General features: G+C 44.1%; 1 protein-coding gene across 2 annotated transcripts in view; it reads left to right on the forward strand.

Moving 5' to 3' along the window:
* Nucleotides 1-8,082: 8,082 nt before the first annotated feature.
* Nucleotides 8,083-21,902, forward strand: part of LOC148902267 (dachshund homolog 2-like) — a 39,502-nt gene continuing 25,682 nt past the window's right edge. For both annotated transcript variants that reach the window (XM_088990653.1, XM_088990651.1), the window contains exon 1: nt 8,083-8,853. In XM_088990653.1, coding sequence (XP_088846779.1) covers nt 8,234-8,853 — 620 coding nt within the window. In that variant the 5' untranslated portion in view covers nt 8,083-8,233. The remainder of the gene's footprint in view (nt 8,854-21,902) is intronic.

The following is a 21,902-nucleotide window of genomic DNA, read 5'->3' on the forward strand; positions in this document are numbered from 1 at the left end:
CCAAAACGTTCCCCACATCGGTCGTTAGCTTTCTTCCAAGTTTTCGCGGATGCCATCTGAGCCTTTCCTTTTGTCATTACGCCCCTCCGTCTTTTCCCGGTGCGGCGTAGGCGGAGCGCTCTTATTCCTCTGCGCTTCCTATCAAGTCTGTTCTTTCTGGATGAGCGGCTTTTATGTGGCGTGTGATAAAGAAGGTGAGCGGGGGTTGCGGGGGGGGGTGAATGAAGGGCAGAGCGGGAAGGAGAGGTGGAGGACGGATGGACAGAGGGACAGATGGAGGAGGGCAAGGACCGTTGAGGTTCGTGATGGCTTCAGTGTTCATTCCTCAAAGTCACTCTTAAAACCGGCAAGTGGCTAGCCGAAATTTTCTTTTGATGCAAATATCGTCTCAACATTGCTGAATTCCGAAAATAGCATTGTTATTTTGAAAATAAAATAATTACCTCCATTGCTTTCAAAAACAAGTCGTCATTTAAATAACGGAGTTATGTGCTAGCATCCCACCCAGCCCCCCAAAAAATGCTCCATAAATAGTTTTCTCTTGCCTTAATTATTTTTTACCGCTCAATCTCTACTCCGAAATCATGATTTCAATATTTCCATAAGATGGACTGTACTGTTGATTAAGAAAAAAACAATCCGCCATTGATACAGTGATACCTTGGCTTACTAAGTTGATTGGTTCCCAGAAAATGTGTGTAAGGTGAAACGTGTGTATTCCAAACATTAATTTCGCATAGGAAATCATAAAAATTAGAATAATCCATTCCCAGGTCATCATAAAACATAATTTAAAACTAAATAAGCCTTAAAACTACACACAATATGCCTTATTTTATGTATAATAAATGTGCTAGGCTATTGTAATTAAAGAAATAAACTGTACCGTATAATAAAGTCGTTTTATTTACCTTTTTGATGATCGTTGATGGCTTGATGGAATGGATAGCTTTTTGCATAAAGTGTCTCAAGGAGCTCTGGGTTGTACATCTTGGAAGTTGTGATATTGCAACAGCAACAGATCGATGAAAAGGTTTCTTCAGCAATCATCTGTACTTCTTTGAAGGTGTCGGACGTTTCACTTCTTATCCAAGATGCTTCTACAGCGAATTAAAGTCTTACTGGTAGTATCGGCCCTATATACATATCCCTACTGTCCAGACATGGCGGTGCAGCTGCTCCACTGATAGTTCCTGTCATTCTGACGAACGACTGGCCTGATTACCCCACTTCCTCCGGTATCACCTCATCAGCATTACTAATCCTATGTTGCCTAAGCAGGCTATTGTAAGAACGATCCAAATTGAACCTCACACCACCATATCGGTTTCATGAAGGATTTAGCTGTTTTATGAAAACCGCTTCTTTTACTCAGCTTTCAAACCATCGATGTTTTTTCGCTAAGATTTTAACCTCATTGTCCTCAAATGAATGGTTGCTCGCTTTTAGGTGCATATGTACTGCCGATTGAGGCCCACTAGTATTATCCCTGCGATGTTGAGAAAGTCTTTTTTTGATAATTTGTTTAGTCTCCCAAATGTATTGCTCTTTACAATTTTCATTCTTACAATGTATGGAATAAACTACATTACTTTGTTTTTCATTTGGCAGCCTATCTTTTGGATGCACTAATTTTTGCCTTAAAGTGTTTATCGGTTTGAAATAATTAGGAATTGTGTGTTGCCAAAGGACTCTTTGTAGTTTTTCAGAAACTCCTGCAATAAGTACTGCAATGAGTACTGCTACTCCTCTCCTTTTTGTACCTTCAGAATTTTTGGTTTCATTCCCTATTCTTTCTTTCTGACATTTGTTAAACGACCACTGAGGGTACCCACAGTTTGTGAGTGCTCTCCTGATATGTTTTGACTCCTTTTCTCTACCTTCGACACTTGTTGGTATTAGTTTAGCCATATGCTGGATTATCCATTTGGTTATGCTCCTTTCAGTGTTGTAGTTTTAGGTCAGAGTTTTTAATCCAATCAGAATTCAGCTAGTTTGTGTCGCCAGGCTGTATGAAATCTGACCGACGCCTTCAGAATCAACAGTGAGGGTGTCTGTGCGTTGTACATGAACGGGCACGTGTAGTTGATATACAGTTGCGATAGCCAATCAGATCACGAGTTGGCACAGTAAGGCCAGCGAGAGGGATTCGCGTTGAACATGACGTACGCGTCCTGTGTGTTGGATACTCACTTTACCTCAGCCCTCAGGGGAGGCAGCGCTATGCAAATCAACCAAGCTGACAACAGATCAGACCCGGAAACTTTAGCAGAAAAACCAAGTATATCTACTCGCTTTTTTAACCCACAATGGCTGAAGGAGAGGACAACTCGCTGTCGCATGTAGGCCTATTCTCAAGAACAAATGAAAAAGATTTGTTTACTTTTATTTTCAACAAATAGTTCGTTTTGTGAACGTCTTTTTGGATGCACTAATTTTTGCCTTAAAGTGTTTATCGGTTTGAAATAATTAGGAATTGTGTGTTGCCAAAGGACTCTTTGTAGTTTTTCAGAAACTCCTGCAATAAGTACTGCAATGAGTACTGCTACTCCTCTCCTTTTTGTACCTTCAGAATTTTTGGTTTCATTCCCTATTCTTTCTTTCTGACATTTGTTAAACGACCACTGAGGGTACCCACAGTTTGTGAGTGCTCTCCTGATATGTTTTGACTCCTTTTCTCTACCTTCGACACTTGTTGGTATTAGTTTAGCCATATGCTGGATGTCACGTTTTGCGAGGTGGTGATGGCGGGTTCGGATCCCAAAAAGCAGGCAGGAGGGAGCAGGAGGTTGTTTGACAAATTGTATTAAAATAAAGGTCAGCAGTAACAAAATGTAAAACATCAAAATGATCTGAATGGAAAAAATACAAAGTAGCAAAAGAAAACCAAGTGTAAAAGTCCGCCAAGGTTAAACAAACACGTACACAATGCATGCTGCAACCAAGCAGCAAACAAACAATGAATCGGCACCGGATGATCGTGCCAAGTGTCCTTTTAAATGTCATTGATTATAACGACCAGCACCTGCGAGGCTGCCGGCAGGGCTGACGTCGCTACCCGCTGGTCGCCAATCTGATCGGGACGACCAGCACCTGTGCAGGTGCAGGCGGGGCCGACAGCGCCCCCCGTTGGTCGCCAACCAGATCATGACAGTACCCCCCCTTCAAGGGGCTGCTTCCAGAAGTCCCAAGTCTCCCAAAAGGTCCACCCGCCAGGGAACGGTCGGTGGAGAGTGCAACCGCTGCCTCTCCAGCATACGACGGGCGGCGGCCTGATGGGAACGGGACTCGGCCTGGGGTGGACGAAGACGCGGCACGGATCGTCGTGGGCGTGAGTGCGATCCCTCTCGCACGTTCACGCGACGGCGCGTGGCTCTGCGTGGACGTCGACTGCCAGGCGCAGAATGGCACCCCGTACGGCCGTATGGGACCAGGTCTCGGCCGGACGCCGACGTGGGCGTGAACTGCCCGGCTCCGGGGGAACGAGACGGGTCCAGAGCCGCTCCGGGATCCAGCGGTGAGTGGGGTCTCGGACTGACGTTGACGCGGACGTTGCACGGCTCGTCGTGGATGAGACTCAATTCGTCATGCACGACGACAGCGTGGCTGGACGCTGGAGGGTTCTGATAACTCCTAGTTTGTGTTGTAGAGGGTGGTTAGAATCGAAAAGTAAGTATTAGTTATTGTACGTAGCCTTCCTAAAGACTTCTGTTGTCCTCTTTTATAATTACTTTACATTCCAAAAAGGCTAGTTGGTTCTCTTTAATGTCCTCGCGAATAAATTTAATGTTGATATCTACTGAGTTGAGGTGATCTGTGAAGGATTGAATTTCTTGTTTTTTAATTATGACGAATGTATCGTCCACATATCTAAACCAGTGTCAACGTTTTGGCCCCGGGTTGTATGTGAGGGCCTGTTTCTCCATCTCTTCCATGTACAGATTAGCCATTATGGGTGAAACTGGTGAGCCCATAGCACAACCATGAATTTGTTTGTAAAATTTCTCCCTAAATTGAAAATACGTAGTATTAAGGCGAATTTCCACTAATTGGCAGATGTGGTCCGGTTTAAAAGTGGTTCTTTCATGCAGAGAAGCGTCCGCTAGCAGTCTCGTCCTCACAGTGGTGGGCCGTCAGAGCCAGCAAGGCCTTCTCTGCTGGCCTAACATAATCAAACATCATTATCATAATTATAATAAAAGTCAATTTCATTAAAAAAAGTATTTTTTCAAAAATATATATATAATTATTCTACATACTGTTTTCTTGATGTTATATCCATTTGGTTATGCTCCTTTCAGTGTTGTAGTTTTAGGTCAGAGTTTTTAATCCAATCAGAATTCAGCTAGTTTGTGTCGCCAGGCTGTATGAAATCTGACCGACGCCTTCAGAATCAACAGTGAGGGTGTCTGTGCGTTGTACATGAACGGGCACGTGTAGTTGATATACAGTTGCGATAGCCAATCAGATCACGAGTTGGCACAGTAAGGCCAGCGAGAGGGATTCGCGTTGAACATGACGTACGCGTCCTGTGTGTTGGATACTCACTTTACCTCAGCCCTCAGGGGAGGCAGCGCTATGCAAATCAACCAAGCTGACAACAGATCAGACCCGGAAACTTTAGCAGAAAAACCAAGTATATCTACTCGCTTTTTTAACCCACAATGGCTGAAGGAGAGGACAACTCGCTGTCGCATGTAGGCCTATTCTCAAGAACAAATGAAAAAGATTTGTTTACTTTTATTTTCAACAAATAGTTCGTTTTGTGAACGTCTTGTTGTTTTTATGTTAAACTGACATTTTGTAATTTAGCGTAAAATCTTGTTAAAGGTTGCATATTCTTGGTGGACTTCATAAAACTTTGTGGACAAATGATTTTAAATTTCCTTTTATTTTTAAGTGTTTGCAGTATCACGTATAGTGACAAGTTGTAATTGCTGATGCAGATTTATTGATGTGTAATTCCTCCGGAAAATAGCCTGTGTTGTAGACGATTAAGGTGATGCCACGCCCAGTACTGCGTGCGTGTGCCTTTGTAAATGATATCTCCAGCCGTTGTGTCATAAATTATGGTATTACGAGGGATATTTGTTCAAGTCGGACTAAGCAGAACTTCACTGAAGGCCTAGGTGTGAAATGCACGGACCGCCACTGCGTCCTCACCACTGAGAAGGCTGCTGGGGTTGGGACAGATGTAAAGAGAGAAGTCACATCGTAAGATGCCAATGTTTCCTCAAGTTCCATTATGAAGTCTTTGATACTCTCTACAAACGAACGGAGCTAAGATAGTTATTAAATACAGTAAAGTCTCGTTATATCGATATTCAAGGGAGTCCGAAAAAATATCGATATAACCGGGACTATCGATATATCCGACCATGTTTGCATGTAATTTTCTCCGTGCGTGCATAGAAATAGTATCGATATAACCGGGACTATCGATATATCCGATATCGATATAACGAGACTTTACTGTATTTGGCTACATTGTGTGTAGAGGAGTCAATGCTACAAACAATGGGTCTGAGGGGGAACCCTTCTTTATGTATTTTTGGCAAGCCATAGATAGATGGCGTGGCCTCTCCCGGGTATAATCTAAAATACATCTGTTTGTCTATATGTTTTCCTTTCTCTAACTTTTGGAGACAGTCTATCATTTCTTTCTTGTATCTATTGGAAGGGTCCCTTTTTAGTTGTTCATAAGTGTTAGAATCCCTGATTAACCTATTTATTTTGTCTTCATAATCAAATGTGTTTAGAAGCACTGTACACCTTTTCATCTATGGACCACTCCTGTACGACTGAGAGTTTACACAGAACAACAACAGATGCAGGCAGACACACTCGAAACTTCATTAATAGCTGGTTCCCTTGCTTGTCTTTTCTCTGCAGTCTACACCGTGACTTTGAACTATCAATAAAGTTGAAACGAGTCCAAATTTCACTCTGTTTTCTATCCATGTTGTCACTTTTTCACTTTTGTTCATTTTTTCCCCTTTTGTTGTTTGTTTCAAGATCTGTCGTCTGCCTTTCCTGTTCATGTGCAGCTCTGTGTTTCTGTAACCCCTGCCCCCTGTCCTGCTGCGTGTGTCCCCTCCCTCCTCTACCACGGATCTTGACCAATCATGTGCGGCTTTAACCGAAGACTGGGGATAGAGGACAAAAAATGTCGGCTGCCATTTCCAGTTTCTTGTTAGGAGCCCTAAGAACCGGCTCGTTCGCAAATGACACATCACTCATCGTGGGGCTCCGTGTGTTTCCCGAAAAATAGTTTTCATGCCAAGATTATATTCTCGCGAATTTAACGTTTGTAAGGCGAAAATTACATTAGCTAAAGCGTTTCGAAGCCAAGGTATCACTGTGTTTTGATAAGTCCGTCGGTACTGCCACTTAGAATTTAGCATTAATGCTAGCTTCATTTTGATTTCTCGCCGCAGACTCAGACTGTCATTACCGAACTCTCGTGGTTCATCGCAAAATTGCTGACATGCACACACACTAATGAAAGCTGGATGGGGGGCTGGTAAGAGGTGGATGGTTGGACTTTAAGAACGTATTAAAAAAATCCAACAGCTGTGTGTGTGTGTGTGTGTGTGTGTGTGTGTGTGTGTGTGTGTGTGTGTGTGTGTGTGTGTGTGTGTGTGTGTGTGTGTGTGTGTGTGTGTGTGTGCGTGTGCGCGTTTGTGTGTGTGTGTGTGTTATGGCGCACAAACCATCATGACGTAGGCTTTGAAATCCTTTCGAACTTCATCCCCTCCCGCCGGGACCGAGAGCAATTTGGGCGACAGGTTTTCCCACTTTGCTCCTTCGGCTTCTCTTGCCACCTCTCTTTCGATGTTCGAATTTCTCCTCCACTCTGACTCGGCATCGCAATATCATCGCACTGCTTGATGTTGTGCAAATCACGCTTCATTTTCTGTGAGGTGACCACACCCTCTTCCCCCCCCCTCCCCCACATTCAATCACAGCGTCTCAGTGTAATGGGATTACACGGGATTACAAAAGCAGTCAGTGTGTAATCCACACCACTCAATCCCATTTACGCAGGAGTAATTCCTCCTCGCTGCTGCTTTTAATCTTCTTTCACTCCCGCCACCTCCTGGTGTCAATTAGTCTGCTTTCAACCCACACTGCCAAACATCCAACCTTCGGCGAGTTAAAGGTCAACATGAGCCACGCCGCTCAACGACATGCATTAGATGGAAAGAGCCTGTTCTTCATTTACGACAGACACATACAAAGCATCAAATAGAAGATTGATGAGCGCCGTGGCTATGTTTATGTGTCAAACTAAACATCAAACAAAGTGAAATGAACATGTTGTCAAAGCTTGTCTTTTAATGCCAAGTCACAATAGAAAATGTGATTGGTGGTCTGTCAACTGGCTAATCTATCTATCTATCTATCTATCTATCTATCTATCTATCTATCTATCTATCTATCTATCTATCTATCTATCTATCTATCTATCTATCTATCTATCTATCTATCTATCTATCTATCTATCTATCTATCTATCTGGAGTTTTAATGTATTTTAAATACTCAGCCGAATGCTGGTTGCAAAGGCACACACTGTAGAAATAATTTCTAATGTAGAAAAAAACAATCCATCCATCTGTTTTCAAATATGTCATGTGGTGTTCCTCAGGGCTCAATGCTAGGGGTCTCTGCTGTTCTACTGTACCTGATGATGATGAAGATGGATAGGTGTATGGATCAAATACCAACAAAAAAAGAAAATATTTGAAAACGGTGAACTATTCTGTGTTCCATGAGATAGGATTGCCCCCCTTCTGAAAAAAAAAAATCAAGAAAAAACACGCAAATAAACATATGTATCCGCGAATACCAATCCGCGAGTATCCAGGGTTTTGAAGTACGGTACAAGTACAAACTTTTTGTCGGCAAAAAGGGTGAGGGTTGCCCAAAGTCCAACCCCTTTTCCCTTCTGACCAATTGCAGCGATGATATCCACGGCGTCTTTTATGATTGGTCTATCCGATTGTCGCTCTAGTAGTAGGGGCGGGGCTCCATCCGAGCGTGTGCGACAGTTTGCGAGCAAGTAGTTTACACTCGAAGAGCGAACGACGCGGACACGACGTGCCTCGGGGCCAAGAGTTTACGAGCGGAACTTCAGACCCACGACGATTTCAGCGAGTGGACAAAACAGAAACAGAAGAGGAGCACAAAACTGCAGGAGAGTGTCCGGGACCCCCCTCCCCACTTCGAGCATGTCGCTTCCCGGTTCCCCCTCACTCCTCCCGACGAGCTCGGGCGCCCCAACTCCGGCCGCTCTTTACCGCTCGCCCCCGGAGACGGTCCACACTTCGACGGCTCCCAGCGGAACCTCCAGCCCGGCTCAAAGCAACTCCCACCCCCACCCGCACTCTCTTTCCCCGCGGCTTAGCGGCGGCGCGATGCTCGGCGGGTTTCTGCCCGCACCGGGAAGCGCGCTGTCCGGCTTAGGCAACGGCGCCGTGGCCCCGCTGGTCTCCGGGCTCGGCGGACTCGGCTCGCTGGGGTCGCCCGCCTTGAGCTCATCCGGACCGGGTCCGTGCGGCGAGTGCAAGCTGGTGGAGGTCCACGGCGTCAAGGTGGCGAGTTTCAGCGTGCACGGCCAGGAGCTGATCTGCCTGCCGCAGGTGTTCGACCTCTTCCTGAAGCACTTGGTGGGCGGCCTGCACACGGTCTACACCAAGCTCAAGAGGCTGGACATTACGCCAGTGGTGTGCACCGTGGAGCAGGTGCGTGTGCTGCGGGGGCTCGGCGCCATACAGCCCGGGGTCAACCGATGCAAGCTCATCTCCAGGAAGGACTTTGAAATCCTGTACCAGGACTGCACCAGCGCCAGGTCAGTGCAAGTTGGCATTCTAGAATGTTCCGAAATTACTTTAAAAGTACTCCGTTAAAACTTGGTCAACTTAATTGTGGATTTATTCTCATTTTAAAAGTTGATGTTGTGGTTTGATTCCGTCATTTGTTCTTTGCGTTGCCATCCCGCCCGCCACCATCGCAGCGGTACATGTCAGAGGTAATAATGAATCATGCGAATGCGCATGCAACAACACAGCTGGAGAGCCATTGTTGCTGAACACACACTCCCTCCCACCCTTTCAAATCATATTGACATTCCTCCAGTGAACTCCCCCGCCCGACCTCCCAACCCCCCACCTTCTCTTCAAATCATGTGCTGGGAAAAGGAAAAATTAAAAGAAAGATGAACTCCCACTGGGCTTCATCTTCTCAACCATTGAGTTTTGCATCTGTGCCAGACAGTCAACACAGAGCAGGTGCGCCATCTTGATCCAACTTTGGCACAAAAGGGCACAAAAAAGTAAGTCAGAGGTCAGTTGCATATTATTTTATTATCTCATATGAAGCGGTAGGAGGAAAACGTTCCGTTTTATCTTTTAACCGGGAACAAGCTGTGCGTGCGTGTGTGTGTGTGTGTGTGTGTGTGTGTGTGTGTGTGTGTGTGTGTGTGTGTGTGTGTGTGTGTGTGTGTGTGTGTGTGTGTGTGTGTGTGTGTGTGTGTGTGTGTGTGCGTTCGTGCGTGCGTGCGTTCACGTGTGAATGGATTGTGAGTGACAGGCGAAGGCTTGCTGATGTCGAAGTGTTATTCTGAGCTCTTCTTATCATGACAGGCTGTTGGAGACGACACACACACACACACACACACACATACACATACACAGGGCGCACATTGAGGAGATTAAGTCATTTTGGTGTGTTTAAGCATCTTGTTCATACATAAGGTTTGCATTGGGTTTTTTTTTTGTAGCCGATTCCAATACGATGGATGTCAATTTGAAATTCGTGAATTGATGATGTCATTGATATTCATTCAAAATGCATAAGCGATTTCACGCAATGGGTCGGTTTCACGTAAATACAGGCATAGAATCAATATAAAAAATGAATAGTTTGCATCCTTTGCAAATAAGTGTGCTAGCAAGTCTCACTATTGGTAAAATATTTCCACGCAGCTGTAGGAAAAATAATAAAAGTTCTCCATAGTGCACTGTTGTTGCCTGGGCATGATTGGACGTAACGTTTTGTCATTGAAGATGGAGGTTTTTTTAACATGCTGCGTTAAAAAAAGTGCTGAAATTACTCAAAGAGGTTATTTCCGTCTAATGATTTCATAAAATAAAATTATCTGAATCCAAATACATTTTTAACATTGTTGATAAATGTACTTCAAACATGTATCTGGATTTTATTGTATGCAACCATTTCATAAATTAAAATGGAAAACAGTACATTCAATCAACATTCATTCCAGTGTTGCCCCTGTTTCTGGCCACCAAGGAACACAGCCGTGGCACCGTGATATGAATATTTCAAGACTGATGTCAAATCAAATCGCTACAACTCGCCAGGCTAACCACGACTTTCAAATAAAACTAGCTTAAGGTGAACTTGTTGGCTAGTGACTGCTTTCAAGGTATACCGTGAGTTTTAAAAAGTCACCATTTGAATACCCGCTAAAACATTTACTTGGGAATAGGTATCAAAGTCAAGGCCCCGGGGTCCAAATTCTTGCTCGCCATATCATTTTATTCGGCCCATGAAGGCAAATCAAGCATGTCAAGTGCCATGATGCTTGCTAAAGTCCCAACCAAAATTTCAAATTGTCCCATGTAAACCACAATAACAGCCAAAATATTTTACTTCAGATTTGAAAACTAGTCATTCATTAATTTGTTGTGCGCTCCTTATGTAACATGTGGAAGGGATTAAACAATGTAAGCGCTTCCCGAAACTCATAACGGCCTACGGCAAAAACTTAGTTTGACAGCCCTGAGATGCGACTGTTCGCAACTAGCTATGTGGGTTAGCATATCTGCTATTGGTGAAAGAAATACTCTAACTCAACCGCAGAAAAACGTATCCTGTGACTGTAAAGTGTCCTTGAGAGTTTTGAAAGGCGCTTATAAATGAAATGTATTATTATTATTATTATTATTATTATTATTATTATTATTATTATTATTATTATTATAGCCTCACTACCTAGCTAGCTAGCTGACTAGCATGGCTAACGTTAATTGATTTCAGCTGTAACATTACATTACGTTGCAAAGAAAAGGAGAAAAGTGGTTCTTAATTTTCTGGGAAATAAATGCTTTTACTGTTGGACAAATTTGTTATTTTTATTTGGAAAAATACAACAGTTTATTTTCTTTTTATGCTATCCAGTGTACATGCGGTGTTTATAATTCAGAGGAAAAAAAATAACCCAACATTGTAAAAGAATACATTTTCAGAGTACCGATCACAGTTGATATGCACTCACTGAAAACCTTTCATAAGCTGGTGGGTTTTCATTCTCAGCCGTGAAGCATGAAATGGATTTATTGGAGCACTGTGGATCGCAACGCACACCTCAGCCAAAAGGCAACACAACATGGCTGAGTGTGCACAAACTGTATGTGCCAGTGTTTCAAACACTGCATTATCGCTTGTCGCAGGGGCTCATCTTGTACATGTGTGTCATTCACCAGCAGAGGCGGCCCCTGCCCTCGTATGGCCGCTTTTTAACGTGAGAGCAACGACTCCGACCTGACGGCCGCTCATCTTTATTGTGTCCTTTAACAAGCGATGTCAGGGAGTTGAGGCGACCTGGACAAGAGACACTGAGCGAGGCTGCTCTGTGTCGTATATGAGAGGAGAGTCGGGGAGGTGGGGGGTCATGGGGAGAGAGGCAGAGATCAAAGTAAGAAATCCGACTCGTTGCACTGTGAAAAATAACTGATCCACTCTTCGTGTGTGCGTGTGTGTGTGTGTGTGTGTGTGTGTGTGTGTGTGTGTGTGTGTGTGTGTGTGTGTGTGTGTGTGAGAGAGAGAGAGAGAGAGAGAGAGAGAGAGAGAGAGAGAGAGAGAGAGAGAGAGAGAGAGAGAGAGAGAGAGAAAGAGAGAGACTTTAGATGTTAATAGGTCAGGCACTTAAGTCTTGGTCCGAAGATGACGGATCGGAGTTCAAACGATGTATAATGCTGACAATCAAAATAAACTAAAAAGAGTTTCACAACTAAGTGACTCAGTCAGCTGCAGCAATATGAGTGAGTTTTGATGGGGCATAAAAACTGTATGCTGGTTGTATACAGTCAAATCTCAGTTTTTGACCATAATCTGTTCCAGAAACCTGTTGGAAAAACGATCTGGTCGAAAAAACAAAACATTTCCCATTATAATCAATGTAATTAATGTCTGCTTTTTTAAATTGTGATTGAACAATACAAACATAAACGGTACACGAGGATAATGCATCAGTCACAATGAGACGCAACACCAGGAAGTGACCTATAAGGAAGCGGAGGGGAGTCCAGTGGTGCATTCAGGTGCCCTCAGTTTGGTCAACAATCGATTTCGGCTTGTAAACCGAGGCATAAAAAAAAACTACATTGTTGGTCCAAACCCAATTTTTCGAGATCTGCACTGTCTGTCTACACGTGCCAATGATTTGTGGTTGCCCCGATGCTAGCTTTGGTTGCGTTTCGTTAAGGCGATTTGCATTGTGTGTTGGCGTAAAGCTACTGGGACCCTCATAAGTGATGGATTTGTTCAATGCACAATGCTTAGTTTTATGTTTACAAATGTTCACAATGTGAGGCCTGTACAGATGTTTCTATTGATCGTATGAATTGGTTACTGAAAGTTACTGAACCAAACTTTTTAAAATGATCCATTTTACGACTATGAAACTGAGGGGTGTGGGCCATTTATAGTATTGGATTGTTCATTGTTCAAGTTAGTTTTGACTTCAGATTTTTTTAAATTCAGTTTATTTTATTTATTTATTATTTCGGGGGGTTGTTCTTTGTAGTTACAGTTTTTTTGTTTGTTTGTTTTACTCGCTCTTGTTTTCAATTTGATCGCAAACACATCTGTTTTATAAGTTTTGGTTATTTTGTGAGTTCTTCGATGAGAAGGTTTCTTCAGCCGTCATCTGTACAAATGTGAAGGTTTCGGACGTTTCGCCTCCTATCCAAGAGGCTTCGTCAGCGAACTAAAGTCTGACTGGTCGTATCGGCCCCATTTATATATCCCTAGTTTAGTTCGCTGACGAAGCCTCTTGGATAGGAGGCGAAACGTCCGAAACCTTCACATTTGTACAGATGACGGCTGAAGAAACCTTCTCATCGATGGACCACTCCTGTACGACTGAGAGCTTACACAGACGTTTTGTGAGTTCTTGTTAACTTTAATCGCGAGAGAAGCCATCAGAATCTTATGTCTCACCGTAACGAATCAATTTGTGCTGACCCTGTAACCTGAATGTCGTATGGATCCACTGGTCATGCCTGGAGAGCAGGCCGCAACGATGACCTCATAAAAAAGCGACTGTCATCATGCTACATATGACCGCACGACAAACTTTGGCACCACCACAAAAAGTGTCCGAAAGAATGTTTGGACTTGTGGGCTAGCAAGGATTGAAGGTGATGGAGAGGTAGATGCGGGTAAGCGGAATGTTGTCATCGGCAACAAGATTATTGGATGCCTGCGAACACGCACACGCACGCACACTTTAGGTGCACTTAGCAGATTGCTTTGGAAATGGCATTAGGGAGTGTCACAATGGCTGTCCCTCTCGTCCGCCAGGTAATCTCGCCATCTGTTTTTTTTCTTCTTTCACACACTTCCTGATTGTTTCCTCCTTTCATACACTTTCTGATTGTTCGCAAAGACGTCCTCCCTCCCTCATCAGTCTTTCAAGAAAAAAAGTGAATTAACACGCCCACATTTACGTAAGCCACGGAATCGCTATGAGAGTGTGTCCAAAAGACAAGTCGTTATTAATGGAAACATTGAAAAGATGTCATCCGGTTCAGGCGGGCGAGCGTGTGTCACTCCGAATGTTGCGATGTAATAATTGCAGCCAAAATCAATTAAAAAAATATTGCATGTGTGTGTATTTGTGCGCGCGCATGTGTCTAGCAGACGGCGTGTCATGAACGCAGACTTTAATTAACATATGGACACATGACAGAGAAACGTGTAGATGTCTTCCGACAAACTTTATGCTTCTTTTTTTTCTTTCCTCAATGTGTATGTAGTTATTTACCATTTGTGTGTGCGTGCTCATCAAGAAACCCCCACCAGCCAGCGATTTATTAATGAAAGCGTATAATAATCCATTTAAAAACATGTCATCATGATTAGAATAATAACAGTGGTTAAACTGACGGAGATGTTCGCCGATGAACAAGCTCTCCTCACTTGGTGTGTCGATGTGTTTATTAAATGTGACAGTCCAGCCTCCTTCACTTATTTCCATAGTTTCTTTTGTTTTCTCACCAAGGCGGTGGGCGACAACATGAAGACAAATGTGCTGTGGTGGTCTTGACGAAGACACACATTTATTACCTGAGCGCAAATAAAATAAATACAATGTCTGATCGCGTGCGTGGTTGTTGATAGCCTGTCACAGAATCATCACACTCACTGTAATTTTCTCCTCATGGTGAACAATGCGTCTTTTCAGTTCGTAACATCCTGATTTTTCCCCCCTCTCTCCTGTCTGTTTGTGTATATATGTTCTCTTTATTTCTCCATCTTTGACTTATTGGTGTCACCCATAAATCAGCGGAACGGGCTGCAGGGCGGGCAAAGATGGTGGAAAATGTTGTCAATGTCCAGACTTATAACTGCTCTCTATTTGTGCAATACTGTACATATAAAAAACACCCCCACCCCATCATCCATTGCCTGACAGGTTTGAATTCATGCCTGGTTTAGTGGCACGCTCCTTCAGCAACTATATTTTCATTTTTGCCATGACAATCCTCCTTCACACAGCCCCCGTGCAGAAAGGATTGAGATTGTCTTCAAAGTTCCTGTCGCCGTGAAAATGCACGCAATCTAAATCAATGTGCATTTGATGACTGGAAATGATACAAATCCATTGATAAATTATCTTTGATTAGAGATAAATACACTTTCACGCTCTTAAATTAGAGCTAATTTGATCACGCCCGCCCAAAGAAAAAATGATTTGATGTGATTCTCCGTCAGATCTATTAAATCTGACACGCCAAGATTAGCGACGATCTGGTAGGAAGTTGAAGTTTTGACGCGAATCACTGAGACGAAATTGAGGAGGGGTGGTTTTGGGGGCAACATTGATTGAAATGAATATGTTTCGAAATCTCTATTACAGACCACAAAAAGACTTTTTTTCTGGGAAAAAGGCAAAATGCTCCAAATAAAAAAAAAATGCTAAATTAAGCTAGGCTAAAATAACCGCGGCACTGCTAATCTGCGGCCTCATTAATCATTTATTTGCTATCTGCCTCTAACTGAAATGTAAATAGCCTGTTTAACCTCCACTTGTGTGTGTGTGTGTGTGTGTGTGTGTGTGTGTGTGTGTAGGAGGCTCCATGGAGGAGTGTGTGTGTGGGTGGGGTGGTGTTGGCGGTAGGTTGCTTTCAAGTTACAAAAGAAGTTAATTAAAAATGAAAAAGGAGAGCAGAGGGAGGAGGCGGAGGCATGATGAGGAGGAGGATGGCTGGTGTGGACGGAAGCAGGAGGTGGACGGAGGGTAAAGGGAGGGCGGGAGGGAGCATTTTTATTGAAAACGGGTGGACAAACAGAGCGTAATTGGCTGGGGCCGCGGGGGCTAAAGGAGGGAGGGGGGGCTTCAAAGAGCTGAGCGCTGCGGCGAGCAAATGAAGAAAGAGTGTGAAGATGAGGCGGGAGAGCCCCCGCCACCGCCTAAACAACAACAACAACAACAACAACAACAAAAAAGTAAAATGTCAACTCAGACAAAGTGACAATGAGTCAGCGCAAACAGGCCAGTCGGTCATAAAAAAAAAAAAACATAACTGTGACCATACAGAAACAACTTAAGCAACTTTTGGCAATCATTTGGAGTTTTATACATTTTTTAAATGTCATTTTTAACCACAAAGACACAAAATGAGCCCTCTGAGCTTCATCACGGTTAGCATGTAGCGCCCATCCGCACACGCATGCTAGCAAGATGGAGGGTTTCGCTCGCCCGTCTTCTGATTGAATGGAAGCCGAAAGGTTGCGACCTCTTTCTAAACACTGCGCAGTTCTCAACATTAATCAAATAACACACACACACACACACACACACACACACACACACACACACACACACACACACACACACACACACACACACGCAAACTGACCTTCACACACTCGCTTGAATGCACATTGAACACGCATCTGCTTAAAAAGTCAGGGGGGGGGAAGCTAATGTGTGTGAGATCTGCACAAACATTAAAAACACTCGGCAAGGTGAACTTAAAGCGGATTTTACACTCATGCGCACACAGGCACACACACATGGTGTCAACTTCCTTGTGTGTATTGTTGAGCGTGTGTCTGTGTGTGCGGTCGTAATAGTGACATCTGCACCGTTGGCTAAACAGCTTGCAAATATGCTGATAAAAACAATGCCGGCAGCCAAATTTACAACTCCTATAAAAGACGCGTATAAACACATACACACGCATCACGCACGCACACACACACACACACACACACACACACACACACACACACACACACACACACACACACACACACACATAAATCTCACAATAATTCGTCCTCTGAGCCTAAGTGTGTGTGTTTGGTTTTATTGGGGTTTACAAGACAGCAAGAGCGTCTATGTAAGCAAGCCGCTGTGTGTGAGTTTGTGTTTGTCTTGAAAACGACACCCGCTGTGAATTTCATTTTTCAATATCAAACTTGAGCGTTGGTGCTCGCTACCATTGTCGCGGCAACAATTGTAGCTGGGGTCAATGCCGAGGGGAAACGGGGGGGCGTGAAAGAATTGCCACCCCCTTTAGATATGTCTAATAGCTGAACGTGGAAGTGGGAGGTTGTGAGAAGTTTCAAACGGAAAGTTCTTCAATTTGGTGTCCATAACATATCCTGGGATAAATTTAGTATCCTTCCGCAAAAAAAAATAATAATCAGAAATAACATTTGTTGACTTGGGCCATGTTTGCGTCTGTGAATCCTTTTTTTCCCTGCGTGGGGTAAATATAGACTTATTTTGGGACCGTCTCTGTTATGGCGAGGCTCGTGTAACGTGGATTTATGGTACGGTCTCAAAACAACAACTTGAATTTTTGTCATGGAATCATGGGGGTATCGCGTACACGCACACAAGTGTCCAAAGTGAAGGCAAGAATGTGAATCCCTCTCAGGTCTCATGTTGCCGCCTCCTCCCCCATCCCTCCATCCAACCCTTCCACCTCCTCCCTGTGCTTGGAATTAGACAATGAAAACAATGACATTGGTGTCTGTTTCTTTCTGGATTAGAAAAAAAAATCCCCCCCACTTGGCCGTGACCTGGTGGCTTTTTTTCTCTCTCTCTCTCGGTCTCGCTCACTTTTCCCGCCGTGTCATTTTCACTCATCCATTTTCCTTCTCTCGTCTTTCTGTGCGGGTTCATGCTCCAGCAGTTCCTTTGTCCACCCAGGGAAGCTCATATTCACACTATTTTTGAAAATAAATAAATAACTCTGCAAGCTCAGTAATTGTGTCATCTGAATACAGAAGGTGGCTGAAACAAGAACCCTGCGGAACGCCAATGTCAAATAGTACAACTGAATGTGCTTTTTTCTCATGATTTTTATTCACGCCATCCACGTTGAAGTGATTCCAATTGCAAGTCCCCCAAACAGACTACCAACTATTTCCTTGAGTCAGATGGTACCGTGACCTACCGTGCACTCATTCATATTTCGTCATTCTCTTTTTTTGGGGGTGCATTGATGCTTCAGTACCTCCTTTGTCCAACCATGGAAGCTCATTGACCCGTCCTTACATTTGAAGTTCACGTATCAATAAGCTCAGTTGATTAAGTGTTGCCTTAATAAAGAAACTAAAGTCCTGGACTGAAACCGGAACCCTGCAGAATGCCGGTGTCATGATATCACAGCTAAATGTGCTTGCTTTTCTTTACAATCATCTTTGTTGAAGTGATTCCAATCGCGGTCTCCGATACTAGTGCAGCGTGTTCTATCAGAAACAAATTCATTGTGTATTCTACATACATGGCAATAAAGATGATTCTGATTGTGAAGTCTCCCAAACAGAGCAGCATCTATTTCCTGGAGCCTCCCGCGGGACGGGCCGATTTTGTTTTATTTTTGGTCGCAGTTTGGCAGGGTCAAACTCAATGCGATCTGCTTCGCTTCAGACCCGGCACAACACGGGGGGAGACACACGGGCGGTTTTCACGCCGCCGCTCAAACCTGCTCAGGACGCAAACTAAAAAGTAGGAAAGTTGCGACGTGGGAGGGAAAGGAGTCGGTTTTTGAATTGGAGCGTTTCTGGAGATTGACTGGATTTAATGTCTTAATCCTCCTGCTTGATCATTAACCTGTCCCTCCCACTGCTCCCACCCATTCAGTTCTCCCGTCACACATCTTTGTCTTCCTCTCTTCAGATGATTCATTCCGTCTTCCAGTGTCTTTTTTAACTTTCTCCTTGTCTGAGTGATTCCACTTTCGGCTCTCTGTTGTTGTTGTTTGCATTCCTTAGGTGCAGGACAAATCTCAGCCATGTTTGAAGATTTTCTTTTTCTACTCCCCCTTTTTTTCTCTCTTTCACACACATGGGTACGCTAACGGAGATGGAATGTGTATCCTCGCGATTATGGACGTTTATTTTTATGCGCTCGGACATCGGCGTGCGCGGCGGTGAACATGTGAAAGTTTGTGTTTGCATTTGGCCGCGCACGTTAAAAGCGGCGTTTCCTGCAGCCGAGGATGAAAACAAGCGATATTATTTGTGCTGTCTTTGTACTTCCCGTACGCTTTGTTTGGAGTGACCTACAAAATGGCCCGCCACATTCTTTTGCGCCCCTTTTGTCCCCCTACCCCTTTCTCCCTCTCCCCTCCGCCACATGCTAATGGCTAAGCAGCATGTGCCACAGCCTAACTTGTATTATTTCAAAGAGTCACTCCAATTCACAGCAGTTTTCTGTACCGCCCCCACTTCTTGTCGATACGATTATAATTATTTATTATTCTTATGATTATTTCTGTCCAATCCAATTTCAGCCCCCGTGTGTTGTCATGTCAAGCAAATTTACCCAAGGGTCATCAGAATAGGCGGCGCTAGCCTATGTTGCTTCAACCATGTAACTTCAAACTCTCCAATTGACGTCCTGCCGCCATCGCCACCGAATAAGATAAGGAATAAGATAGGAAAGCCTCTGATAGTCCCACAATGGGGATATTTGTTGAATTGGAAGTTAGATTGTCAGTCAGTTGTAATTATTAAGGTAGCGATAAGAACTCCGTTGTGGCTAAAGGTGCTAATTCCTTTCACCCGGCCCTTCCCATTGAATGCCTCACGATTTGGTCACCAGTGATGACAGCGCCCGCTACTGGAAGAAGTCCAGAAGTACTTGTTGATGGATTTATTATTATCATTTTTTAGTGTTTGTAGCATTTTGCTTGGTTTGTACTTTTCGGGCTGTCGTTTGTTTTTCCTCCGTGCGCAGCTTGAGAGCTGTTCATATGTCTGTTCATTCGCCAGACGGGTTCATTTAGCACCGTAAAACTTTACAACTGCGGCCGTTTTTATTGCTTGACTCTTTGCGATCATAATAGTGTGTGTTTGCGTATCTGAAGTCTGTTGTGGTTGTTTTTGTGTACTTGTGATATATCGTGTTTGTGAGTATCATAATTTTTTGGGGAGTTTGATGCCTTTTTGTGTCTTCATGGTGATGTTCGATACGAATATCCATATTCACTGTTTCGTACTCGCCAATCCTGATACTTCGTCGATACCACCAATAATTTTCGCAACATAAAAATGCAACTTATATACAATTCGACTTATAACTACTGGTAAGAAGCACTGACTGTTATTTTTATTTTATTTTTGCGTTCCCGTGTTGGCATATGGTATCAGCAGCCTCCACAAGAACTCGATAACTTGAGATAGTGCCCGTTCCTGGCTGATATCAACACCCGGTATCACTCCTCGCCCATCCCTGTAGTATCACACGTTGTGTGCGTCCATGTGGATCTGTGTGCACACACGTGTTTTCTTAGATGACCAGGTTATTCTCCACTCCCCAAAACTGGTGTGAGTGTGTAAATCACTAGTAATAATATATTCTGAGGGGGGTGATGTGTATTCACGAAAGCACAGTGAGAGAGACATCTGTGCGTGCGTGTGTGTGTGCGTGTGTGTGTGTGTGTGTGTGTGTGTGTGTGTGTGTGTGTGTGTGTGTGTGTGTGTGTGTGTGTGTGTGTGCGTGTCCGTCCACTGTGACCCAGTGTAAACTAATATTGATTCAGCTGTTGGTGTTATACACGAGTCATAAAACTGGACTTATTGTCGGATCCAGGCTTTACCATCTCAATACGTGTTTGTGGACAGAGAGCACATGTTAAAAAGACAGACACACACGCGCACACACACACACACACACACACACACTAATTTAGTCCATCATCCTGAAGTTGACAACACAATAATTTAACTATTCAGCTCTCCCTTTTCTCCATCCTCTAATTTTCCCCATCCTGCCCCCCCTCCTTGCACCCTCGCTTCTTTCTCCTTATCCAAATAGAGGACACAGACAATCCAATAAAGCCCCGCCGCTCCCCCACCTTAGTGAAAAAAAAGTATCTCAACAGCTGTGGTGTGTGCGCACATACGCGGTGTGTGTGTGAAGCACCGACTCAGCAGAAAAGGAGGATGACACCCTCTGAGTCGGACAGGAATGTCATGAAGGGGGCAAAATAGGATGAAGGCATATAGGAAAACTCTTGGGGGGGGGGGTGTTTGCTAGAGTGGGAAACACTCTGTCACGATACATAACATTTATTATTATTTTTGTATTTATTTCTAATTGACAATTTATTTTCAACTCCCCAATGTCTTCCCCCAAATTTGTCCGTATGCTCCCGCCATGTTTGCGTACGATTGTGACGTTGCTGGATGTGACGTTTACGTTGCCCTTAAAGCGTTTTACTTCCACTCCTTCAACCCCCCCCCCCCCCCCCCCCGGCCCCCCCAAAACCATCGGTTTGGCTGACGGGCCAACTGAGAAATAAAAGATGGCGGCAGTGAGGAGTGAAGGACCTAAGTGATGCCAAGGGGAGGAACACGGAAGAGGGATGAAAGATGGCAGGCGGCGGGCGGGAGGGCGGGTAAGCGAGCGAGAAATCGACTTATGGAGGAGAGAGAGAGAGAGAGAGAGAGAGAGAGAGAGAGAGAGAGAGAGAGAGAGAGAGAGAGAGAGAGAGAGAGATGAGAGATGCTGTGGGGGGGGCAGGGGGTGGGATGACACGGCGACGAGCAGGAGGAAGAGGAGAGAGGTGAGCGTCCTTGCACTGTCAGGGGCGATCGATGGCACATCATTTACATTACACTGATTTAACGGCCAGGGGAGGGTGGAAGAGGTGTGGGGGAGAGGGGTCTGAGAGTGAGACAGAGGGGTTGAAAATTAACTACAGCAAAGCCCCCTTTATCGCGGGCGATATATTCAACCCCTTCCCTGCAATAAATGAAAATCTGACATAGGTAGAATCCCCTGTGACCCCCCCACCCCTCAAAAAAAGTATATACAGTTTTCTCTCTCCCTAATGACGCGGAGAATCTCATCCACATTTTTTAAACGCACTATAATTGGAATTGGACATCCCCAAAAAGGCAATTTGAAACATACTATTAATAAATAAATACATAAAAGATAAATAAATAGATATATACATAAATAAATCCAGCAGACATTTAAACAGCTTCTTCCCCCAAGCCATTAACTCTTTGGACTCTTTCAACAGTAGCCAAAATGGAACTGTATAGTGCCACTTAGCAGTTTTTTTGACAACGATACTAGTGCAGCGTGTTCAACCGGAAACAAATTCCTTGTGTGTTCTA

Source organism: Hippocampus bargibanti, linkage group LG02 (assembly GCF_051943395.1).
Source record: "Hippocampus bargibanti isolate YZ-2025 linkage group LG02, ASM5194339v1, whole genome shotgun sequence".
NCBI classification, from domain to species: Eukaryota; Metazoa; Chordata; class Actinopteri; order Syngnathiformes; family Syngnathidae; genus Hippocampus; species Hippocampus bargibanti.